General features: G+C 45.8%; 2 protein-coding genes across 2 annotated transcripts; one reads left to right on the forward strand and one right to left on the reverse strand.

Moving 5' to 3' along the window:
• Positions 1–4,096: 4,096 nt before the first annotated feature.
• On the reverse strand, positions 4,097–5,271 carry WFDC10A (WAP four-disulfide core domain 10A). Its single transcript, XM_047851631.1, has 2 exons — positions 5,175–5,271; positions 4,097–4,242 (listed from the first exon to the last, which is right to left on the reverse strand). Exons 1-2 carry the CDS (start codon positions 5,269–5,271, stop codon positions 4,097–4,099), a joined length of 243 nt encoding a protein of 80 aa, XP_047707587.1.
• Positions 5,272–11,285: 6,014 nt separating this feature from the next.
• WFDC9 (WAP four-disulfide core domain 9) lies at positions 11,286–12,515 on the forward strand. The gene is made up of 2 exons (XM_047851191.1): positions 11,286–11,376; positions 12,322–12,515. The coding sequence occupies exons 1-2, from the start codon at positions 11,286–11,288 to the stop codon at positions 12,471–12,473; spliced, it is 243 nt and encodes an 80-aa protein (XP_047707147.1). The 3' UTR covers positions 12,474–12,515.
• Positions 12,516–20,036: the final 7,521 nt, after the last annotated feature.

Here is a 20,036-nt window from a genome sequence, read left to right on the forward strand (position 1 = left end):
GCTGACTTTGAGCAGGTTGGATTTAGGAGACCTGAAGGGAAGAGGAGAGAAGGAGATTGTGGGGAGAAACAAAGGAGAGCAGCTTTAAATGTAAAAGATCAGATGCTGGGGGGACTTCCACTCTTAGGTGCTTACATCTGCGCTCCCCCATTCTCCATTCAGAAACTGTGTCCCTGCCAGCCTGCCTCAGCACGGCTTGATGAAGGAAAACTGCCAAGTGAAGGCATTGGGGCTCATTTCCCATGGGGCAGTGTTTACCAGAGGATACAACCTGACTGGTGAAGCTCCAGGGCAAAGGCAAACTATCTTGGAGCACGACAGGTTTCCAGAAATCCTATAAATCACTCACGTTGTTTGCACAAGCAAGCCAGCTCAAGGTGGCAGGGTGTCCGATTCCTGAGCCTGGCTCAGACTGTTTCTGTGGTCCTCTGAGGGCATCGGCACACGGCAAGAGAGACACGCAATGCCGACGCTCCGTCCTCCACTTACAGGTGGGGATCTGAGGTAGGAGGTAGCTGGGTGAAGGTGAGCACGCACTGGGGTAGACCTGGGGTCCTGGAAACTGCCTTTTGCGCAAAGAAGGAGGAAGACTGGTGCACAGTAAATCCAAAGCCATGGGTTCCATGCAGCTATTTATTTGTATCTAAAAATAGCACTCTCCACCTAAGTTTTCCAGAACTTTGAGATCTGTTCATTGACAAGGCCTTGCTCTTAGTCCAGTTTTCTGCGTTCCTTACTTGCCCTTAAAGGGTGTTGAGGATCCTGGGGATGTCCTATCCCCTTCTTCGCACACCTCAGGTGCCCTCACTGAGCCAGAGAAGAGAAATATAATCACGCCCAGGCTGGGCACTACTCACATAGAGAATTCTGGGCGACTCTTTGGGCATCTTTTGAGACAGAGTGTAGGGTGATGACAAGGCCCCTGGGCATCACAAAGACCCAGAACTACTGCTCCCCTCAGAATTCAGGGTCCTGGGTTTTCCAGATAATGTTTAAGAGGAGAAAGTGTTAGATTTAGTTAGAGTCAGCGACACGGGTATCTTGTTTCACGTCTGCCCCTTTTATTTGTGTGACCTCAGACAGGTATGTCACCTCTCTCCCAATTTTCTTATTTGAACACCAGAGACAACAATCCCCATCTCACAGAAATGGTGTCGACACCACCTGGGCCGGGAACTCCTCCAAGAAGCCACAAATAAAATGTCATGCCTCAAGGCCCTTACCCCCACCTACCTCTGAAGGTGTCTGAGGTGAGTGTCTGCAGTAACTGGCTGAAAGCTCTTTTATGTGGCCACTTCCACCCGGGGAGCGGGAGGGGAGGTAGTGGCTTGGAATGGGGGGCAGAGGAGCAGAAAAACAAAGTTCAAAGGCCTGGAACTTAATGGTGATTGGGTTGTGGCAGATCTGTAAGTTCTACCCAGGAACTGCACGGTGGCCGTATCACAGACTCTTTCCTCTGATATTCTCCCATTCCAAAGTATCGGATTTTCTTTGATGTGAGCCGCACCTCCTGTACGCTGGGAGGAACGCTGTGTACCCGAGTCAGCTCTGGCCACCTAAGCAGACCCAAGTCTAGACTCTTTCTGTGGCGCATCTGATTCTACCCAAAGGCGGGGAGTGAAGGGCAGTTTGTACAACTATTTGCCTTGGACTTGCTTTGTGCTAATAAGGTCCCACCCTCCTCTGTATTGATTCTCTTTTGCTATTTCAGGCATCACACTGTCTCCCACCAAATGCCCTGGGGGTCGTATGTGGATACAAAGAGACTGTGTAGGAAGGACTTTAGGAAAGACAGATGACCACCCAGCAAATGAGGGAAGGGAAGTGACGGAATCTATCATGAATCTTGGCAGTTGGTGAGGTGAGGGGTGGGGGGATCTGCTCACCAAATATCAGAGAGGAGCAGTATATTGGGCACTCGTACCCATGACTTGGAGCTGATTAGACAAAAGAGAAGAGTCAGGTGGGCAGGGGCCAGGGCTCCCGAGGAGCAGACCTCCTTCTTGCAAACTCTGTCTCCAGGAATATTTCCTACACTGTCTGGAGACACCCATATACAAGTGATGTGCCCCAGGATGTGTCGGGTGCATCGAGCAGTGGGATTCCGGGGACTTGGCTGAGGAGGGTGGACTGTATAGAGACAAAGGGCAGAATTTGGGGACCTGGGTACAAATGTGTGGGAGCAAACTGAAGGGAACTTTGAGGGGGGCTGCAAATGGTGCCAAACCTAAAGCTACTGGATTATGGATTCCCAAGTCCTTGCTTTCTATGGTAGGAAAACGATGTTCTGTACAGGGCAATCACAGCCCTGCCCTGGGTCTGGCCCAGATGTTAGGGGCCCTTCGGGGTCTGTTTGAGGAGCACCGTCGCTGAGAGTGCCAAGGAGCTTCCTCCCAGGATTCTTGCCACTCTTGGTTCCGGATCATGCAGATGGGTATGCAAAAAAGCTGTGTAGGATTTAGGAAAACAGCAGGCTCTGGCTGTCACTATCCGTATATTTTATACACACAGGCACACACACGCACAGTGGATATACACACACATTTATAAACACACACATTTTTACACACATATATAAACACCCCTCATATACATACACACATGCACACACAGACGTACAAACACACATATGTTTACACACACCCATATGGGCACAGATGTATGTATAGGTACATACACGTTATTATGTATGTATACGATTATATATACACATATACACACATATATTACACCTGCATATAATACTTGCTCATGTATTTCTGATCCATAGTGTGCCTATGTTTTCTTCTACAGCTGCAAGGTTGTGTTGTTGGTGCCTGCTCTCATAGTCTCCGTTCCCGAGCTCTCCATATATCCTAGAAATCGATTACTCCACATGCATTTGCGTTTTCAAATGGATATATAATTGACATATAACATTATGTTAGTTTCAGGTATACAGAATAATGATTCAAAATTGGTGTAGTGAAATGATCATCACAATAAATCTAGCTAACAGTCATCACCACACTATTACACATTTGTTTTCCTTGTGACGAGAGCTTTTAAGATCTAGTCTCTTAGGAGTATTGTCTACACTGTCTACACAGTATTGTTAACCACAGTCACCATGCTGCACAGTACATCCCCAGGACTTACTCATTTCATAACTGGAAGCTTGTGCCTTTTGAACACATTTTGTTCACACCCTACCTTCCACCTCTGACAACCACCGAATTGTTCTTCGCACGCATGAGTTTGGGCTGTCTTTGTTTTCTACTCACATATAAGTGAGATCATACAGCGTTTGCATTTTTAAAGGGATCCAGTCTCCAGAGAAAAAAATTGCTGCTCGTGGAAATGTAAGCATCACTTAGGAATTCTTTTTGGATAGGAATCCTTTTTGGATAGTTGGCCTCAGGGTAAAGGGTGAGGGTTGAGTGTCTTGGGCTAAAACTATCCCACCCAGGAAATGTTGAAAGAGGACACAGTTTGTGGAGATCTTCCCACAGCCACTAGGATGAACAAGTAGAGAAGAGGAGGCAGGTGAGAAAGGAAAGGCTGAGGGACTCCCCCTAAGGGAACAGAATGGGGAGAACAGAATGGAGGTAGATTAAATTTAAGAGGCGGCCCCCTTGGGGTCTCCTACTCTGTGCCTCAGAGTGTAGCCCCATCTACCTCATTTTTAACTTGGCCCTTCTGACTCCAGGCTGAGGAGTGTTCTGGTTAGCACTGGGAGATACCATAAATGAGCAGTTTCTCCCTGGCAGGACTGTTTCAGTGAGCAGATCAACAATGAGGCTGGGCCTCAGGGGCCTGCAGGGGAGCAGGGGCCGATGGGAGAGAAAATAGAGAAGCATGACAAGGGGAGAGAGATCAGAGCCCCGGACTCAGAGAAAGGGTCTGCACTGGGTCCTCAATGCTTACAGGCACAGGGAATAAAACAGGCAGGTCTGTGAACATTTGTGCTGGTTTATTTGACAGGAACAAGCGGTTCAGACAGGAGGGAGGGTGCATTCCTCTTGACATCCTGGTGCCAGGGATCTGCGGTCCTGGTGTTGGTCTGCCTAGAGGGTTAGGGGAGCAGGGTGCACAGCCCATCCCCCTCACCCACTCCCTAGAGTGTCATGCAGATATTCCCACAGAAGGTTGAACAGCATATGTTATTTGCTTGACAATCTTGGTGATATTCACATGGACGTCTGCACATATATATGTTGGTGTGCTTTTCACAAACCTTGACTTCATTGAACTGCTTTATTTCTGAAACAGAGCAGGGGCAGAGTCAGTGGAACCAGACCCCTAGAGATCCTGTGTCTCAAGCTTAAAGCCTCCCCAAAGACCCCAGTACCCAGGTCCCATTTATGAAGCTCTTGGACTTTTCAAGGCACTCACTTTCTGCCCTTTACACCCAATCCTGGTGATTGGTAGTATCTTAAATCCTATATCCCTCCACTCTAGCCAACAGATCTCAATGCCTGGCCTTCCTGGGCCCTCTGCATTCTCTGCAGCCAGGAACCTGTCTCCCAAGTTAGTCATGGTCTTGGTGAAGTCACCCCCATAGAATCTACACTATAAGAAACTCAGCAAAGTCTGAGACATCCTGCAGAGCCACTCACTCCCCAGAATTTTCAGGGTCCAGAGAGGAAGATGACCTGTCACCTTCCCCCCCTCTCCTGTGCCTGTCACTGTGTCCAGGACCCCTGCCCCTTCCCAGAAAATACCACTTGCGCTATTTCCCTTCCACTGCCATCATCCTGGTCCCTTTGATGAGAACTTTGACTTGACTGTGTACACCCAAAACTTAACTTTCCCAGGGCCCTTTCATTCTGTACCCACCCCCATCAATATCTCTGGATGCTTACAGGTCACATATGGGCAGAAATCCAAGAATAGTGGTTCGGTGTCCCCAAGTGATTCTCAGCCCTGATGAGGGTACACTGCTCTGTGTACCATTTGTGTCTGGGTACTTCGAATGGAGAATCAAAAGACAAAGTTTCCCCCTCCACCCCCATCAGTGTTCCAGGTGCTGGGTAAAGGGGCCAGAGGGCTATCGTTTGGAAAGACCCAGAATCTTCATAGTGCTGTGGTCAGAGTAGGGTGTGATTTAAGGTTCCAATTTCCAGGTCCTCCCCAGACGGGACACAGCCTCTCCCGGCCCCTTTCTCTCCCCACCCCCTTAGTCCATCACCTACTCTGCATCCTGTTCAGTGTACGGTGCCCTCCCTGGACCTGTAGCAGCGGCAGCAACACAGAGAGGAGCAGGATGGGCAGGAGAGCCTGGGTTGGCATGACTCTGGCCGGAGTGGACAGCTCTCAGTTTGGGAGTCTCTGGGTGCTTGTCCTGGGCTCCTCCCTGCTTCCACTGGCCAAACAAAGAGGCTTTACCCTCCTCCTCTTTGCCTGCCCTTACCATGGCCTGTTCTCTGGGACTTAGACTCTTCAGATGACTCCTCCTCTTACATGATTTACTCTCTCCTTTGCAAACAATATTTCCTACTTTCTAATGATAAGATGATTCACAGAAAGAGGGAAGAAGGTATAATTTTTAAGAATTGTCATAATCTAACTGCGGAGAATTAACCTGTGCCTGTTTGCATTACCATTCTATTTTTTGCATATTTAACATAAAGTATTGACTGTTTTCTCACATTTAGAACAACTGACCTTTTGTTACCCATCTGGTCCCACCCTCATCTAATCAGGAAAGTATTCCCCAGTGTGGTTTTCCATAATTACACATGTCTAACTTAAGATAAATATCTATTGTCAGAGTGCCTGGGTGGCTCAGTTGGTTAAGTGTCCGACTTCAGTGTAGGTCATGAACTTACAGTTTTGTGGGTTCGAGCCCCAGGTCGGGCTCTGCGCTGACAGCTCAAAGCTTGGATCCTGCTTTGGATTCTGTGTCTCCCTCTCTCTGCCCCTTCCTTGTTCCTGCTCTGTGTCTTTCTCTCAAAAATAAATAAACATTGAAAAATTTTAAAAACTTATCTATTGTCAAGCATTTGCCTTGTTCTAATTACTGATTATCTAGACAATATTATGTTGGGCATTTTCAACCATAAACCTTTTAGTTTTTAGACTAATATAAGAGAGGTAGAATTTATGGGTGTAAGAGTTAAGTTATTTCAAGTATAAATAAATAAATGTACACATATATACATGTTTACCTGTATAGACACACACATACTTGGAGACACAAACAGAGAGAAGGAGAATGAGATTTGTAATTAAACATGTTTGCATCATGTTGAACTGAACAGAGGATGACTGTCAATTTCCTCAAACTTTGAAAGGCACCACAGCATAAATCAGGAGATGTTGTGGGGAATCAGCCCTCTATTGGCTATAAAAAATTGAGTAGCAGAGGAATGTCCTTAGGTTTTGTGCTTGTGCTAAAGCAGATGAGGAGTGGAATCCTGATTCCAATATTTGCCAGCTTTGTAATACTGGGACTATACTATGACCTTTATAGACATCGTTTACTCATTATTTCTTGGCACCTCCGCTGTGAGGATAAAATAAAATGCCATCTATAAGCACTTTCATCCTACTTGGCACACAGCAAGTGCTCAATGTAACATTGGTCTTCTCTCCATTCTCCCTTCCCAACCACACATAGCGAGCCCCACACAAACAAGGACCAAAAGAAGTCTCTTACCTCTTAGTTTATACTGGGTATTAAGACCCAGCCTTGGAATTGGACTCTTAGAAGAAAAACCTTTTGGTCCAGGAGTCAGTGGGACTCTCATGCTTATGCAAGCAGATCCGCTGACTCCACGTGGATTGGAGGCATAGCCAGGAGTAGACGTACAGGAACCCCAAAACAGCCATTTCAAATGAACTATGTCTACTCTCTTAAAGAACAGACAATGTGGGGGAATTTGTTCTGGTTTTCTGCAGGGAGGAGGTGAAGTCTGCTCCAGGGACCTTTTCTCATCCTATGAGGTTGAGAGTCAATTACTCTACCTTGTCCTTCACTTATTTCTTCCTGTCGATAGGCTCCACGACCTACTCCCTTAGGGGGAGTCCCTCAGCCTTTCCTTTCTCACCTGCCTCCTCTTCTCTACTTGTTCATCCTAGTGGCTGTGGGAAGATCTCCACAAACTGTGTCCTCTTTCAACATTTCCTGGGTGGGATAGTTTTAGCCCAAGACACTCAACCCTCACCCTTTACCCTGAGGCCAACTATCCAAAAAGGATTCCTATCCAAAAAGAATTCCTAAGTGATGCTTACATTTCCACGAGCAGCCATTTTTTTCTCTGGAGACTGGATCCCTTTAAAAATGCAAATGCTGTATGATCTCACTTATATGTGAGTAGAAAACAAAGACAGCCCAAACTCACGCGTGCGAAGAACAATTCGGTGGTTGTCAGAGGTGGAAGGTAGGGTGTGAACAAAATGTGTTCAAAAGGCACAAGCTTCCAGTTATGAAATGAGTAAGTCCTGGGGATGAACTGTGCAGCATGGTGACTGTGGTTAACAATACTGTGTAGACAGTGTAGACAATAGTCCTAAGAGACTAGATCTTAAAAGCTCTCGTCACAAGGAAAACAAATGTGTAATAGTGTGGTGATGACTGTTAGCTAGATTTATTGTGATGATCATTTCACTACACCAATTTTGAATCATTATTCTGTATACCTGAAACTAACATAATGTTATATGTCAATTATATATCCATTTGAAAACGCAAATGCATGTGGAGTAATCGATTTCTAGGATATATGGAGAGCTCGGGAACGGAGACTATGAGAGCAGGCACCAACAACACAACCTTGCAGCTGTAGAAGAAAACATAGGCACACTATGGATCAGAAATACATGAGCAAGTATTACATGCAGGTGTAATATATGTGTGTATATGTGTATATATAATCGTATACATACATAATAACGTGTATGTACCTATACATACATCTGTGCCCATATGGGTGTGTGTAAACATGTGTGTTTGTACGTCTGTGTGTGCATGTGTGTATGTATATGAGGGGTGTTTATATATGTGTGTAAAAATGTGTGTGTTTATAAATGTGTGTGTATATCCACTGTGCGTGTGTGTGCCTGTGTGTATAAAATATACGGATAGTGACAGCCAGAGCCTGCTGTTTTCCTAAATCCTACACAGCTTTTTTGCATACCCATCTGCATGATCCGGAACCAAGAGTGGCAAGAATCCTGGGAGGAAGCTCCTTGGCACTCTCAGCGACGGTGCTCCTCAAACAGACCCCGAAGGGCCCCTAACATCTGGGCCAGACCCAGGGCAGGGCTGTGATTGCCCTGTACAGAACATCGTTTTCCTACCATAGAAAGCAAGGACTTGGGAATCCATAATCCAGTAGCTTTAGGTTTGGCACCATTTGCAGCCCCCCTCAAAGTTCCCTTCAGTTTGCTCCCACACATTTGTACCCAGGTCCCCAAATTCTGCCCTTTGTCTCTATACAGTCCACCCTCCTCAGCCAAGTCCCCGGAATCCCACTGCTCGATGCACCCGACACATCCTGGGGCACATCACTTGTATATGGGTGTCTCCAGACAGTGTAGGAAATATTCCTGGAGACAGAGTTTGCAAGAAGGAGGTCTGCTCCTCGGGAGCCCTGGCCCCTGCCCACCTGACTCTTCTCTTTTGTCTAATCAGCTCCAAGTCATGGGTACGAGTGCCCAATATACTGCTCCTCTCTGATATTTGGTGAGCAGATCCCCCCACCCCTCACCTCACCAACTGCCAAGATTCATGATAGATTCCGTCACTTCCCTTCCCTCATTTGCTGGGTGGTCATCTGTCTTTCCTAAAGTCCTTCCTACACAGTCTCTTTGTATCCACATACGACCCCCAGGGCATTTGGTGGGAGACAGTGTGATGCCTGAAATAGCAAAAGAGAATCAATACAGAGGAGGGTGGGACCTTATTAGCACAAAGCAAGTCCAAGGCAAATAGTTGTACAAACTGCCCTTCACTCCCCGCCTTTGGGTAGAATCAGATGCGCCACAGAAAGAGTCTAGACTTGGGTCTGCTTAGGTGGCCAGAGCTGACTCGGGTACACAGCGTTCCTCCCAGCGTACAGGAGGTGCGGCTCACATCAAAGAAAATCCGATACTTTGGAATGGGAGAATATCAGAGGAAAGAGTCTGTGATACGGCCACCGTGCAGTTCCTGGGTAGAACTTACAGATCTGCCACAACCCAATCACCATTAAGTTCCAGGCCTTTGAACTTTGTTTTTCTGCTCCTCTGCCCCCCATTCCAAGCCACTACCTCCCCTCCCGCTCCCCGGGTGGAAGTGGCCACATAAAAGAGCTTTCAGCCAGTTACTGCAGACACTCACCTCAGACACCTTCAGAGGTAGGTGGGGGTAAGGGCCTTGAGGCATGACATTTTATTTGTGGCTTCTTGGAGGAGTTCCCGGCCCAGGTGGTGTCGACACCATTTCTGTGAGATGGGGATTGTTGTCTCTGGACAGCAGAGGACTCTCTTCTGCTTGGTTGAAAACTTCTGAGCAAATATAAAGACTTTCAGGAACAAGGACAATCATTACCTGTGACGATGCAATCATAACATTACAATTTTGATCTTTCCTTGATATTATTTTGTCTCCCTTGTGTGTATTCTTTATTCAGAATGGCTAGTTGTTTCTTTTCTCCTCCTGGAAAATGTAGTCAGGAGCCCCACCTTTTGTGTGACTGCTCAGTCACAAAACATCTCAACCTAATAGTTAAATGTGCAGGTCCATGTAACGAACCACAACTCCACCAATTGTTGAGAACTGTGGACTCGTTCCTCCCTCAGAAGCTCTAGTTGTGGAAAAGGATGTGATCGGTATCTCCATCTTGGGCTCTTTGTGATTCTCTTCTGTCACCCCCATCTGGCTAAAAAACATTTCTGCTTCCTAGAGAGTAGAGGCAGGGAGAACCAACAGGAGGAAGTAGGACAGTTCTCACACAGTAGATGCTATCCTAAGCTGGCTTTGTGCTGCTGGCGCCTTTTCGTGGGAGATTCCAAGGGTTCGCTGCAGACACAAAACACTATCTGGCCATTTACAATTTAGATGTGCCCCAACTGCAGCCCTCTTCTCTGCTACTAAAGGCCATTCTGGCCAGATCCCTCACCCTTTAGAGCCTTCAATCATGACTCAGATCTATGGTGTCCCTACAAACTTCTGGGACACACAGTAAGCTCTATGAGTAGTATCCATAAAGCCTTTTCTCTCAACTTGGAATTAGAAGACAGCTTCCCTGCTTCCCGAGCAGAGCTTTGTACCAATAAAATCGTTGAAGGCCTCTCTACAACTCCTTTAACTTTGGGTCATCTGATTAGATCAAAGTTTAAGAGGTCCCTGACCCGTTCTTGGCTGTCAACTTTCTCAAGTCCTACTGAGTAACCCATCTCTCGTAACTCATTTTGAGTTCACTCTGGCATTCTGTCATAGCGTCTAGACTAACACTTCCATTATATTATCCTATTACATATGTTCTTAAGTAAAAAAAAAAATATTCAGGACACGTGGTGGGTTCTATTATCCAGGTTCATAAAAATATTGAGGGCAACAAAAAGGATACACATACACTGGTTATCTCTGGGTGGTGCAATTACGAATGCCTATCTATTTCCTTCTTATATTTTTTGTTGTTTGACTAGTTATACAAACTGAAGATTTATCGATTTTTAATCAGAAAACGCAATGCATTTTTATTTTTTATTAAATATAATTTATTGTTGAATTGGTTTCTGTACAACGCCCAGTGCTCATCCCAACAGGTGCCCTCCTCAATGCCCATCACCCACTTTGCCCTTTCCCCCACCCCCCAACAACCCTCAGTTTGTTCTCAGTACTTAAGAGCCTCTTATAGTTTGCCTCCCTCCCTCTCTGTAACTTTTTTTCCCCCCTTCCCCTTCCTTCCCCATGGTCTTCTGTTAAGTTTCTCAGGATCCACATATGAGTGAAAACATATAGTATCTGTCTTTCTCCGCCTGACTTATTTCACTTAGCATCATGCCCTCTAGTTCCATCCATGTTGCTACAAATGGCCAGACTTCATTCTTTCTCGCAATGCACTTTTAAACGAAAAAATTTTGCAAAGGAAGTGGCTGTAATGTGAGATGGGGAAGTAGCCTTGGGAAGCCAATGGCTAGTTTGATATGTTGTTGGGTGACAGAGGGTGTAAAGGGACAGCAGGAGAAAGAATAACCCAATATTCATAAGCATGTTCTCTCTCTTTCTGATCCTACTGTCCTTAATTCCTGTTGTACCTCTGGCAGCATTGGGAGAAGACCAGAACTTAACCCAAACACACACAGAGACTACTACCATGAAGCCCTGGGTTCTCCTACTGAACGTGATCATCTATGGGGTTGTGATGCCTCTGCCTGTGCTGGGAGGCCTCAGGAACAAGACATTTTGTAGGTGGTATGGCAAGGGAGGAGGGGTCTCTGCCCAGGCCCGGGATGTCTGGTGTAGCTGATTCAGGGACCACCTTTCCCGGATCCCAACCCTCCTTAGAGCTGAGACACCCAAGAAAGATTTTGGTTGGATGTTGCCAATCAAGTGCCCCTCCATGCTCCCCCTCTCATCTCTGAAAGCAACAATCATGGGTATATGGAAAGGGAACATAGTTCAGTCCATAAGTCCATTCCATAAGCTTGTGGGAAATGATATTTGACAAAGGTAGACTACCTTAGGTAGGGGAAGCACCAACACAGAGCTTCCCTCTGAGCCCTTCTTTTTGGGATCTCTGTGCCTTTGATGAATACCAAAAGGGCAATATTATTTCCTTGGAATATGAAAACTGGAAAAAACTAATAAGGGATCTTTAGAGTCTAAGTTTGGGGTCAGAGGATAAAATGGGGATAGTAAAAGGAGGGTACTGGGAATCTGGGGAGAGGCTGAGTGCTTAGGTGGTACCAGCAAGGAAGCAAATAGACAAGAGGAAATATAGGTGCCTATTCTCCCCCAGCTCAGTCTTCCATTCTGCAAACTGGGTGTGGAAATTGGAGCTACAGTATATTGCAGGCCCTGAAATCCAACGTCCCATGAGAATAGACTTGGTGAAGTGGTGCCATTAGATGATGAGGTTGTCCTGGGTCCTATCTTTAGGGAGCTTGGGGAGGACCCGAATGCCTGCAGTGCTGTAGGGATGTGGGGAGAGAGGGAAGGCATGGCATGCAAGAATGGTCTCCTGTGAACAGACACAACTAGCACTCAAGAAAAGGATTTTCTTAAAATGCAGAGAAATGTTTTGTTTGTGACTTCAAGCTCAGGTTCCAGAGCTTGGGGATAGTTAAGCTTGAGAAGGGTTTCTTCTCTAAGTTGTGGGTGGGTGGATCTGCCAACATCTATCGTCTCAGTTTCAGTTGGAAGAACAGTGGTCGAGCAGTGCTGGATACAGCCTCTGTTACAGTACTGTGAGAAGAGGTGCACTAGATTACAGGAGTGTTTATCTCCCAATCATACATGCTGCTGGACCTTCTGTGGAAACATCTGCTTGGACAATGAGTGAGTTGTTTGGAGTGGCAAGGTCGGGCCTAGATATGCTTCCTCACTACTGGTCACCCTCATTCAGAAGGTGGGACCTGGAACAGAAGTCACCCAAATCCCGGACAAAGAAACAGGCAGCATAAGTCAATGCCCTACTATCTCTGTACCTAGGCTGACATTCAGGGCAAAATAAATCAAGACACAAACATGGGGGGCTCCACTTTTCTCCCTTCTCATTCAGTTCCCCCAAAAGGTCACCCATCAGTTATTCATCCCTCCTTTGTCCAAGGCCCCGATTATGGACTCCTTAGTCTGGCCTCTGTGTGGGCCCCTTGTCTCAGGCAGGCCCACGAGGCCCAGTCTCCACCTGTGTGATGAATTGGCAAACTTCATGGGAGAAATTGCTTAAAAGTGGGTAACCCCTGAATTACAGAACAAATTCCTTTTCCCATTAACCAGGGCCAGGGGTGTTGTTAAGTTTGGGAATGGGTGTTCCCTGACTTTTAACCACCTGACTTTTCTCTTCCAGAGAACCCTTTAAATCCATGCTAAACCTCTAGGCTCTAGCTGCCCCACCACTGATGTGGGCTAGAGGATGCCTATGTAGTCTAAGAAGAGTGCTGCCTGGCTACCTGTTGAGTTATTCCCTTGCCGTGGCTGAGGACCATTCTATTCTCCCCTTGATCTCTCTGTCCTGAGAAGTTTCAAGTCTCAGCCAAATAAACTGACAACCAACCCGAGGGCTCTGCAGTGTGTTATACTCCATTCCTGTGGTTCCATTTGTCTCTTCACAGTGATCGAACTCTTCTTCCCACCCCACTACGGGTTATAGACAACCCAGTTAGTCTGCCTTCCCAGTTATTCAGTAGACTCACGGCTGTAGCAACAATGCAGAGATTTAGAAAAATGTCAGTAAACACAAAGCTTATTCTCATTCACAATAGATTTCACTGCGGGTGGTTGGCGAACACCCCCATGCCATGCATGATTCAAGCACCATACATCTTTCTATCTATAACTCCATCATCTCCCAGAGCCTCCTCTGCACCCAGCCAACAGATGGGAGAAGGTTGCATGGAAGCTCCTGCAGAAGGTTTTTAAGAGCCAGGCCTAGAAGTGGAGCTCTGCTCCATCCACATGCTATTTGCCATAATGTGGTCATGTGGTCCCTTATTTGCAAAGGAGACTGGGAAATATAGTCTCGTTGTATGCCCAAGGAAAACAGAAAGCAGGAGTTGGTGAACACAGGGTGGTCTCTGACCTGTCTACTTAGGCAAAGCCAAACTCCTCAAGCAAGACCCAAGACCTTGGCCTCCACATCACTGCAAAATGGAACAAGCGCCCCCTGGAAAGCTGGTGGCTCCTCTCATTAGAGAAGGTGGTCCTGCCCTCAAGGCGGGCACTCAGCTTCCAGAATCATCCCTCTTTCTGCCTCCTTATATCTATCCTCTTATTCCTGCCTGTTGTGTCTGCATGGTAGTTTTACGTGGGTAATATGAGTCATATCCTGACATGTCTGGTAATGCCAGGCAGGCTTCCGGCCCATAGTGTTCCTTTAGATTAAATTCGAATATAATATATGTCATATTATATTCTGCCATTAGTATCTTGAAGACCATTTTAATGTTTATTTATTTATTTCAGGGTCGGAGAGGGACAGAGAGAGAGAGAGAGAGAGAGAGAGAGACAATTCCAAGCAGGCTCCCCATTGCCAGCACAGAGCCCAAGGCAGGGCTCGATCTCATGAACCACAAACTCGTGACCTGAGCCAAATCAAGAGTTGGACGCTTAAACGACTGAGCCATCCAAGCTCCCCTTGAAGATCGTTTAGAGATATAACTTCCCTTGGATGAGGGGATTATAAAGTCCCTAGGATGTATTCATATCTGTGCCTCTTCCTGATCCAGAGGACAGTATATATTCATTTAGAGGGGCTGAGTCAGCAGATCACACTTATCAGCGGTGGAGCCCAAGGAAAGGTTCCACGATGTGATACAGCAAAGACCGAGGCCAGCAAGGATTAAGGCCTAACAGAACACTGGTTAGTGCCTTAGAGCTCAGAGTAAGGAAAACGCACAAGGACTCAGCGGCTCAGGCAAACATCCGTCAGGAGTGGGGCTTCATCTTGATGTTCAGGGATAAGGGTGACCTGGAGCTCGATTGAGTGAAAGTGGTTATTCCTTCATGACAAAAGAAGTCAAGAAAAACAAGAGGTTAGGGACACCCAACAGAAGGATGAGGGAAGGAAGAAGGTATTGTCCTCTTGGGTATCCAGGATAGTATAGGGAGAAAAAGTGCCTTTTCCTCTCCCCTTCTGGGTTCTTGTCTGAGACCCCCCCACAACCCCCCCTGCCACTGCAATCAAAGACAGATTAGCAGGAGAAAAACAAACTGAAGTTTCCCAACATGTATACCTCCAGTATACCTGGGAGAGACCAGGAAAACTTAGGAACTCCCCCAAGTGGCCCAAGCCATCTCCTCCAATGACATCTTCAGCTGAAGACAAAAGATGTGGAAAGGAAAGGGAAGGCCCGTTATGGGAAGTCACCAGGAAAGGCACAGTGGACAAAGGCATGGTCGTTATGCAGATTTCTGCTGCAGGCTCCCTTGATAAAGACTTCCTGGGGCTGAAAGTCATCCTTCTCTTCCACATCCAGAGAGGAGGACAGGCTTACAAATGGAGACTTCCCTCATGCGTGTAAATGTCTCTTATGAAGGGGAGAAAATTTTGCCAACTGAAAGATCTGCCTCTATGGCATATTCATTATTTTAAACTGGTTATTTTTAAGAAACAGCAGACACAGGTGAAGCTCTGAAAACTGAATAGAAGTTACCTTTTTGCAAGAGATTGCTTAATGCAATCCTGAGTCGTGGAGAGGTGGAAGGGAGAGAAGATGTGTCGCCCCGGGCGAGCAGTTGCTTACATTTGGAGCTTTGGGCTTTCATCTATTTTCCTCCCTTTGACTACTGGAAGGAATTTGATTCAGTTCATCTGGGGCATTCCAAAAAGGAAATCCTTTTAAGAGGGACAGTTAGCTCCTTGACAACCAGAATACCAGAACTGTATACTTTTTGTCACCTTTTCCTCTTTCTACTTGGGACAGAATGGGAGCACATTGGGCGGTACAAGGGTAGAGCCCAAGAATGCACCCGCAGCTGAAGCCACTCATCCTAAGCATCCTGGAAGTAGCTGCTTTTCCTCCGTGGAAACTCCGAAAGTCTTCAGCCTCTGCACCAGCATGCTGTGCTCCAGGGCCATACACAGCAGCACTGGGGACTTCTCTTCACCAGCACGCTGGCACTTCAGTTCCTCCAAGATCAGAGCACCCAGTTCCTAGATCCGACCCCTCCCTCTTTCTTAACGACCTCATTTTGGTAACATACAACTCACCAGGCTTCCTGAGAGAGCACGTGAGGAATAAAAAAAATAGAGACTTCTTAAGCCACCATTCTCCATTAATATGCACTTCAGCTGGTGTTTCAGTTCGGATTCATTTCGAATGCATGATGACAGCAACAACAAAGAAAATAGTGGCTTAAAGTAGGACGGGTCAATATTTGTTCATGCGGAAGACTGAGGATTAGGTGTCCCGAACCAGTGTAGGGACACCACAAACCATAGAAGATCCAGGCCGCTTCACCTCTTTGCTCCATTGTCCTTGACATGAAGTTTCCACTTCCAAGATCACCTCATGACCCACAAGGACTAAGCAAGATATGAAACACCCCCCTCCCCCAAGAATAAAATTCAGACAGTTACTTCAAATGTCAAATCCAAGTAAGAACATTCGAACCATAGCCAAACTAGAGGAAAATGGAATGCTGTATTGCTCAAAACTGGACGAGGAAAGACTTTGTGGCCTTAATAATAAAATGGTGCTGTGGTGCAGCATTTTGAAAAATATTAACCGAGTCGCAATTTTTCTTCCTCTGCAGTTCCTTGTTTTTCTATCAAGCCCTTTGACCATGAAACCAGAACATGCAGGTGAGGTTTGTTTCCCCAGGGAAAAGAGGTCACAAAATTAACCAGCAAGTACAGAGTCACGCTCATGAATCTGAGGGCTGGAGTATTTTGAAAGCCATTACTGGTCATTGAGAGAGAAAAGTTGTTTCTCCGTGTTTGTCTTGTGTTTGAGATGACAAAGCTTCTGCTTTGGCTCTCACGAGTGTGGAGTTCATTCCACAACCTCAGAATTAGGAATAAAGGTAAATATGTAAGAAGGGCTCTCGTCCACTGCGAACGTATAAACACTTGAAGGGCAAGGTGAACGCTGGAGGAGTGGGTTAGGATAGAAACAGAAACATCCAGATAGGCTGGATATCCCAACACAAAATTGGGCCTGCCAGTTAAATAGGGTATTTGAATATGAATATCTGTTTCCTGTTGCTGCTGTAATAAGTCATGAATTTAGGGGCTTAAACCACACAATTTATTACCTTACAGCTCTGTAGGTCACAAGTGCCACAGGGGTCTCTTCCAATTACAATCAAGATGTCAGCAGGGCAGTGCTACTTTTTGCGTTTCCTTTCTAGACGGAAGGACCCAAGACTGTGTCCATTCAGATTGTCGGCAGAATTCAGGTCCTTGATGTTATGAGCCTGAGCTCTTCATTCCCTTGCCAGCTGTCAGCTGAGGACTGTTTTCAGCTTCTAGAGACCACTCAAATTCCTTGGCGTGGGCCGCATTCTTCCATCTGCAGAGCCAGCAAAGGCCAACTGGGTCCTCATGCTTCGCGTCTCACCTTATTCTGTGGGTCTCTAGCCCACTGCAGTCAGGAAACATCCGTGCTTTCATCCACTCATGGTCACACTGGACCCACCAGCCTCCCCATCTCAAGGTCACTACCCTTCCTCTCATTTGCAAAGCCCCTTCACCACTCCAGGTCAGCTAGTTCCAGTTCTTGGAACTAAGACATAAGCATATTTAGAGGGACCTTTATCCTTTTTCTCTCTGCTTACACTTAAAACCTCACTAGAATGACATAAAAGAAAAAACTCACCTTAATATGCAGGGTTGAAGAGAATAGGAGAGGAAATGGGAAATAAGCATTTTCAAGAAACTGAAAGCTGGAAAGCAATGGCTTAACTAGTAAGTATCTTAATTCATTAGAAAAGATAAACCCAAACTGCCTGGAGGATTTGTATGGATTCCTGAGAATTTGGGTGGGGCTGGGTGAGGAATGTAAATAGAGCTGATTTAGCCAAAGAACCGAAAAGAGAACTGAAGCCATTTTGCCAGCATTCAAAAATATCATGCCATGCTCCGGTGACTCACCTAGCTTTCTAGAGCCTACAAAGCTTTAGTAATTTATTTTCTTGTGCACAGAAGAATCATGTGGTCTTTTATGTGCTCATCATTCTCAAATGCTGAACACTTAGCAACTTTTCTTCTAATATGGTGGGTTTTTCCAGTCCCCCTTGGCTCATGCCAACCTCATTCATAAGGTTTAATTTGTGTAGAAGATGTCTTCACTTAGTAATGTGCAGAAGAAGAATCGATAATGCACAATATGTGTAAATAATGTGAGCGTGGAACAAGCAGAAGTGCGCCGCAGGGACTTTATATACTTCCTCTCGCCTGGGTTCACGGAGGACATGTCAACATTCTTGCAGGCACAATTCCTTAGAGGATTTTTAAAAAAAATCTGGATGGATGTGATGCAGGTAAAGTCAAACTGTGACTTTTAACCTCTCCAATGTGTCCACACTTGGATGACTTTTTCTCTCCAACAGTGTGATGGGACATCTCTGTTTCACGCCTGGATTTCCACAAAGCTTGTCATGTGTGGGTGATGGTCTAAATGAGGCTTCTCCCCTGGCTCCTGGACTGTGGCTGAGGAGGGAATACAGCCAGTCCACAGGCCACTTCAGAGTCCCTGGTAACAAGACTGAGGTCTCTATGCCTATGACCAAACACATGGGGGATATTCCTCCCAGGTCCCCTGGTGCAAGGAGCTGGATCCTGAAGCTTCCACAGAGGTATTTTTGTGTGTGGGTGGATGCCAAATTGTTGTAGAGGGAGGATTCAAGCAGGGGGCTCTTATTCAGCCATCTTGCTGCTCTCACTCCCCAAAATCACTGTAATGGAATCGAGTGTTAGAAAGTTAGTGCATCTACAAAAATTGTAAATTAATTATGCTTTAAATAGGAAATATGCTGGTATCATTAGGACCTAATTCTTATGAAAGACAGGAAATATTTGGGGAATTCAGGCTTAGGAAGAGTTGTTCCACTTCAAATTTTGTGATCAATTTATAAGTCTGGAGATTAAAAAAATTTTTTTACTAATATTTACTGATTTGTTTTTGTTGTAATTTTTATGGAGGGGGGTGGGGCAGGGGGAGGGGGAGGGAGAGAGAGATGATATTAAGTGGCTCCATGCCCAGAGTGGGGACTGACTCCCACCTCAATCTCACAACCCTGAGATCATGACCTGAGCTGAAATCATGAGTGGGACGCTTAACCAACTGAGCCTCCAAGGCATTTCCATGTGCTTATGTTCTTAAATGGCTTTTTTTTCAGTCCTTTTATTTATTTTTTAAATATGAAATTTATTGTCAAATTGGTTTCCATACAACACCCCAGTGCTCATCCCAACAGGTGCCCTCCTCAGTGCCCATCACCCACCCTCCCCTCCCTCCCACCCCCCATCAACCCTCAGTTTGTTCTCAATTTTTAAGAGTCTCTTATGTTTTGGCTCCCTCCCTCTCTAACCTCTTTTTTTTTTTTTTTTTCCTTCCCCTCCCCCATGGTCTTCTGTTAAGTTTCTCAGGATCCACATTAGAGTGAAAACATATGATATCTGTCTTTCTCTGTATGATTTATTTCACTTAGCATAACACTCTCCAGTTCTATCCACGTTGCTACAAAAGGCCAGATTTCATTCTTTCTCGTTGCTACATAGTTTAAATGGCTTTTAAAATGCAGTGAAATACTAATACAAGAAATATGTATGATTTTTTTTATTGAGAGATAAACTCTAAAGCTATCTGTCATGATAAGCTAGATGACCATTATCTATCTAGCTAATAGATAGCTGATCATATCTTAATACTTTTCTTTGTACTTTGCACTGTTTTTCAAATTTTAAAATATATGATAATGCTATGAAGAATTCATTTCTACAATGAGAGGAGGAGAAAGCATAAGGAGAAGGCAAGTAGCTCAGGAGACACCAGTGCCCAGCCAAGGAGTGGTGCATGGAGGAGAGGAGGCAGAACCAGAGGGGGCAGTGAGAGACCAGTCACGTGTTTTCCACTCCACACCCTAAAGCCCTTCGCTACCCCCAGCAGGACCTGGTGAAATCCTGGGTCTCCTGCCAGGCTCACACTCAGACATCCAGAGTTCACATCATGAAGGGGTTGTTTCTCCAGATGTTCACACTGTATTGTGTGGTGATCATCATGTCAGTGGCAGGAACACTGAGAGAAAAATCTGAGACTCAGTCTCCTTATTCAGGTAGGTATTCTGGTTGAGCTTCAAAATGAAGAAGGGGTATAAAACGAAAGGAACAAAGGGACTGACTGGCATATATAAAAGCATTGGTTCCTTTTTAAAGCCAGGATATGAGGAAAGTTGAATGTGC

Source organism: Prionailurus viverrinus, chromosome A3, assembly GCF_022837055.1.
Source record: "Prionailurus viverrinus isolate Anna chromosome A3, UM_Priviv_1.0, whole genome shotgun sequence".
NCBI classification, from domain to species: domain Eukaryota; kingdom Metazoa; phylum Chordata; class Mammalia; order Carnivora; family Felidae; genus Prionailurus; species Prionailurus viverrinus.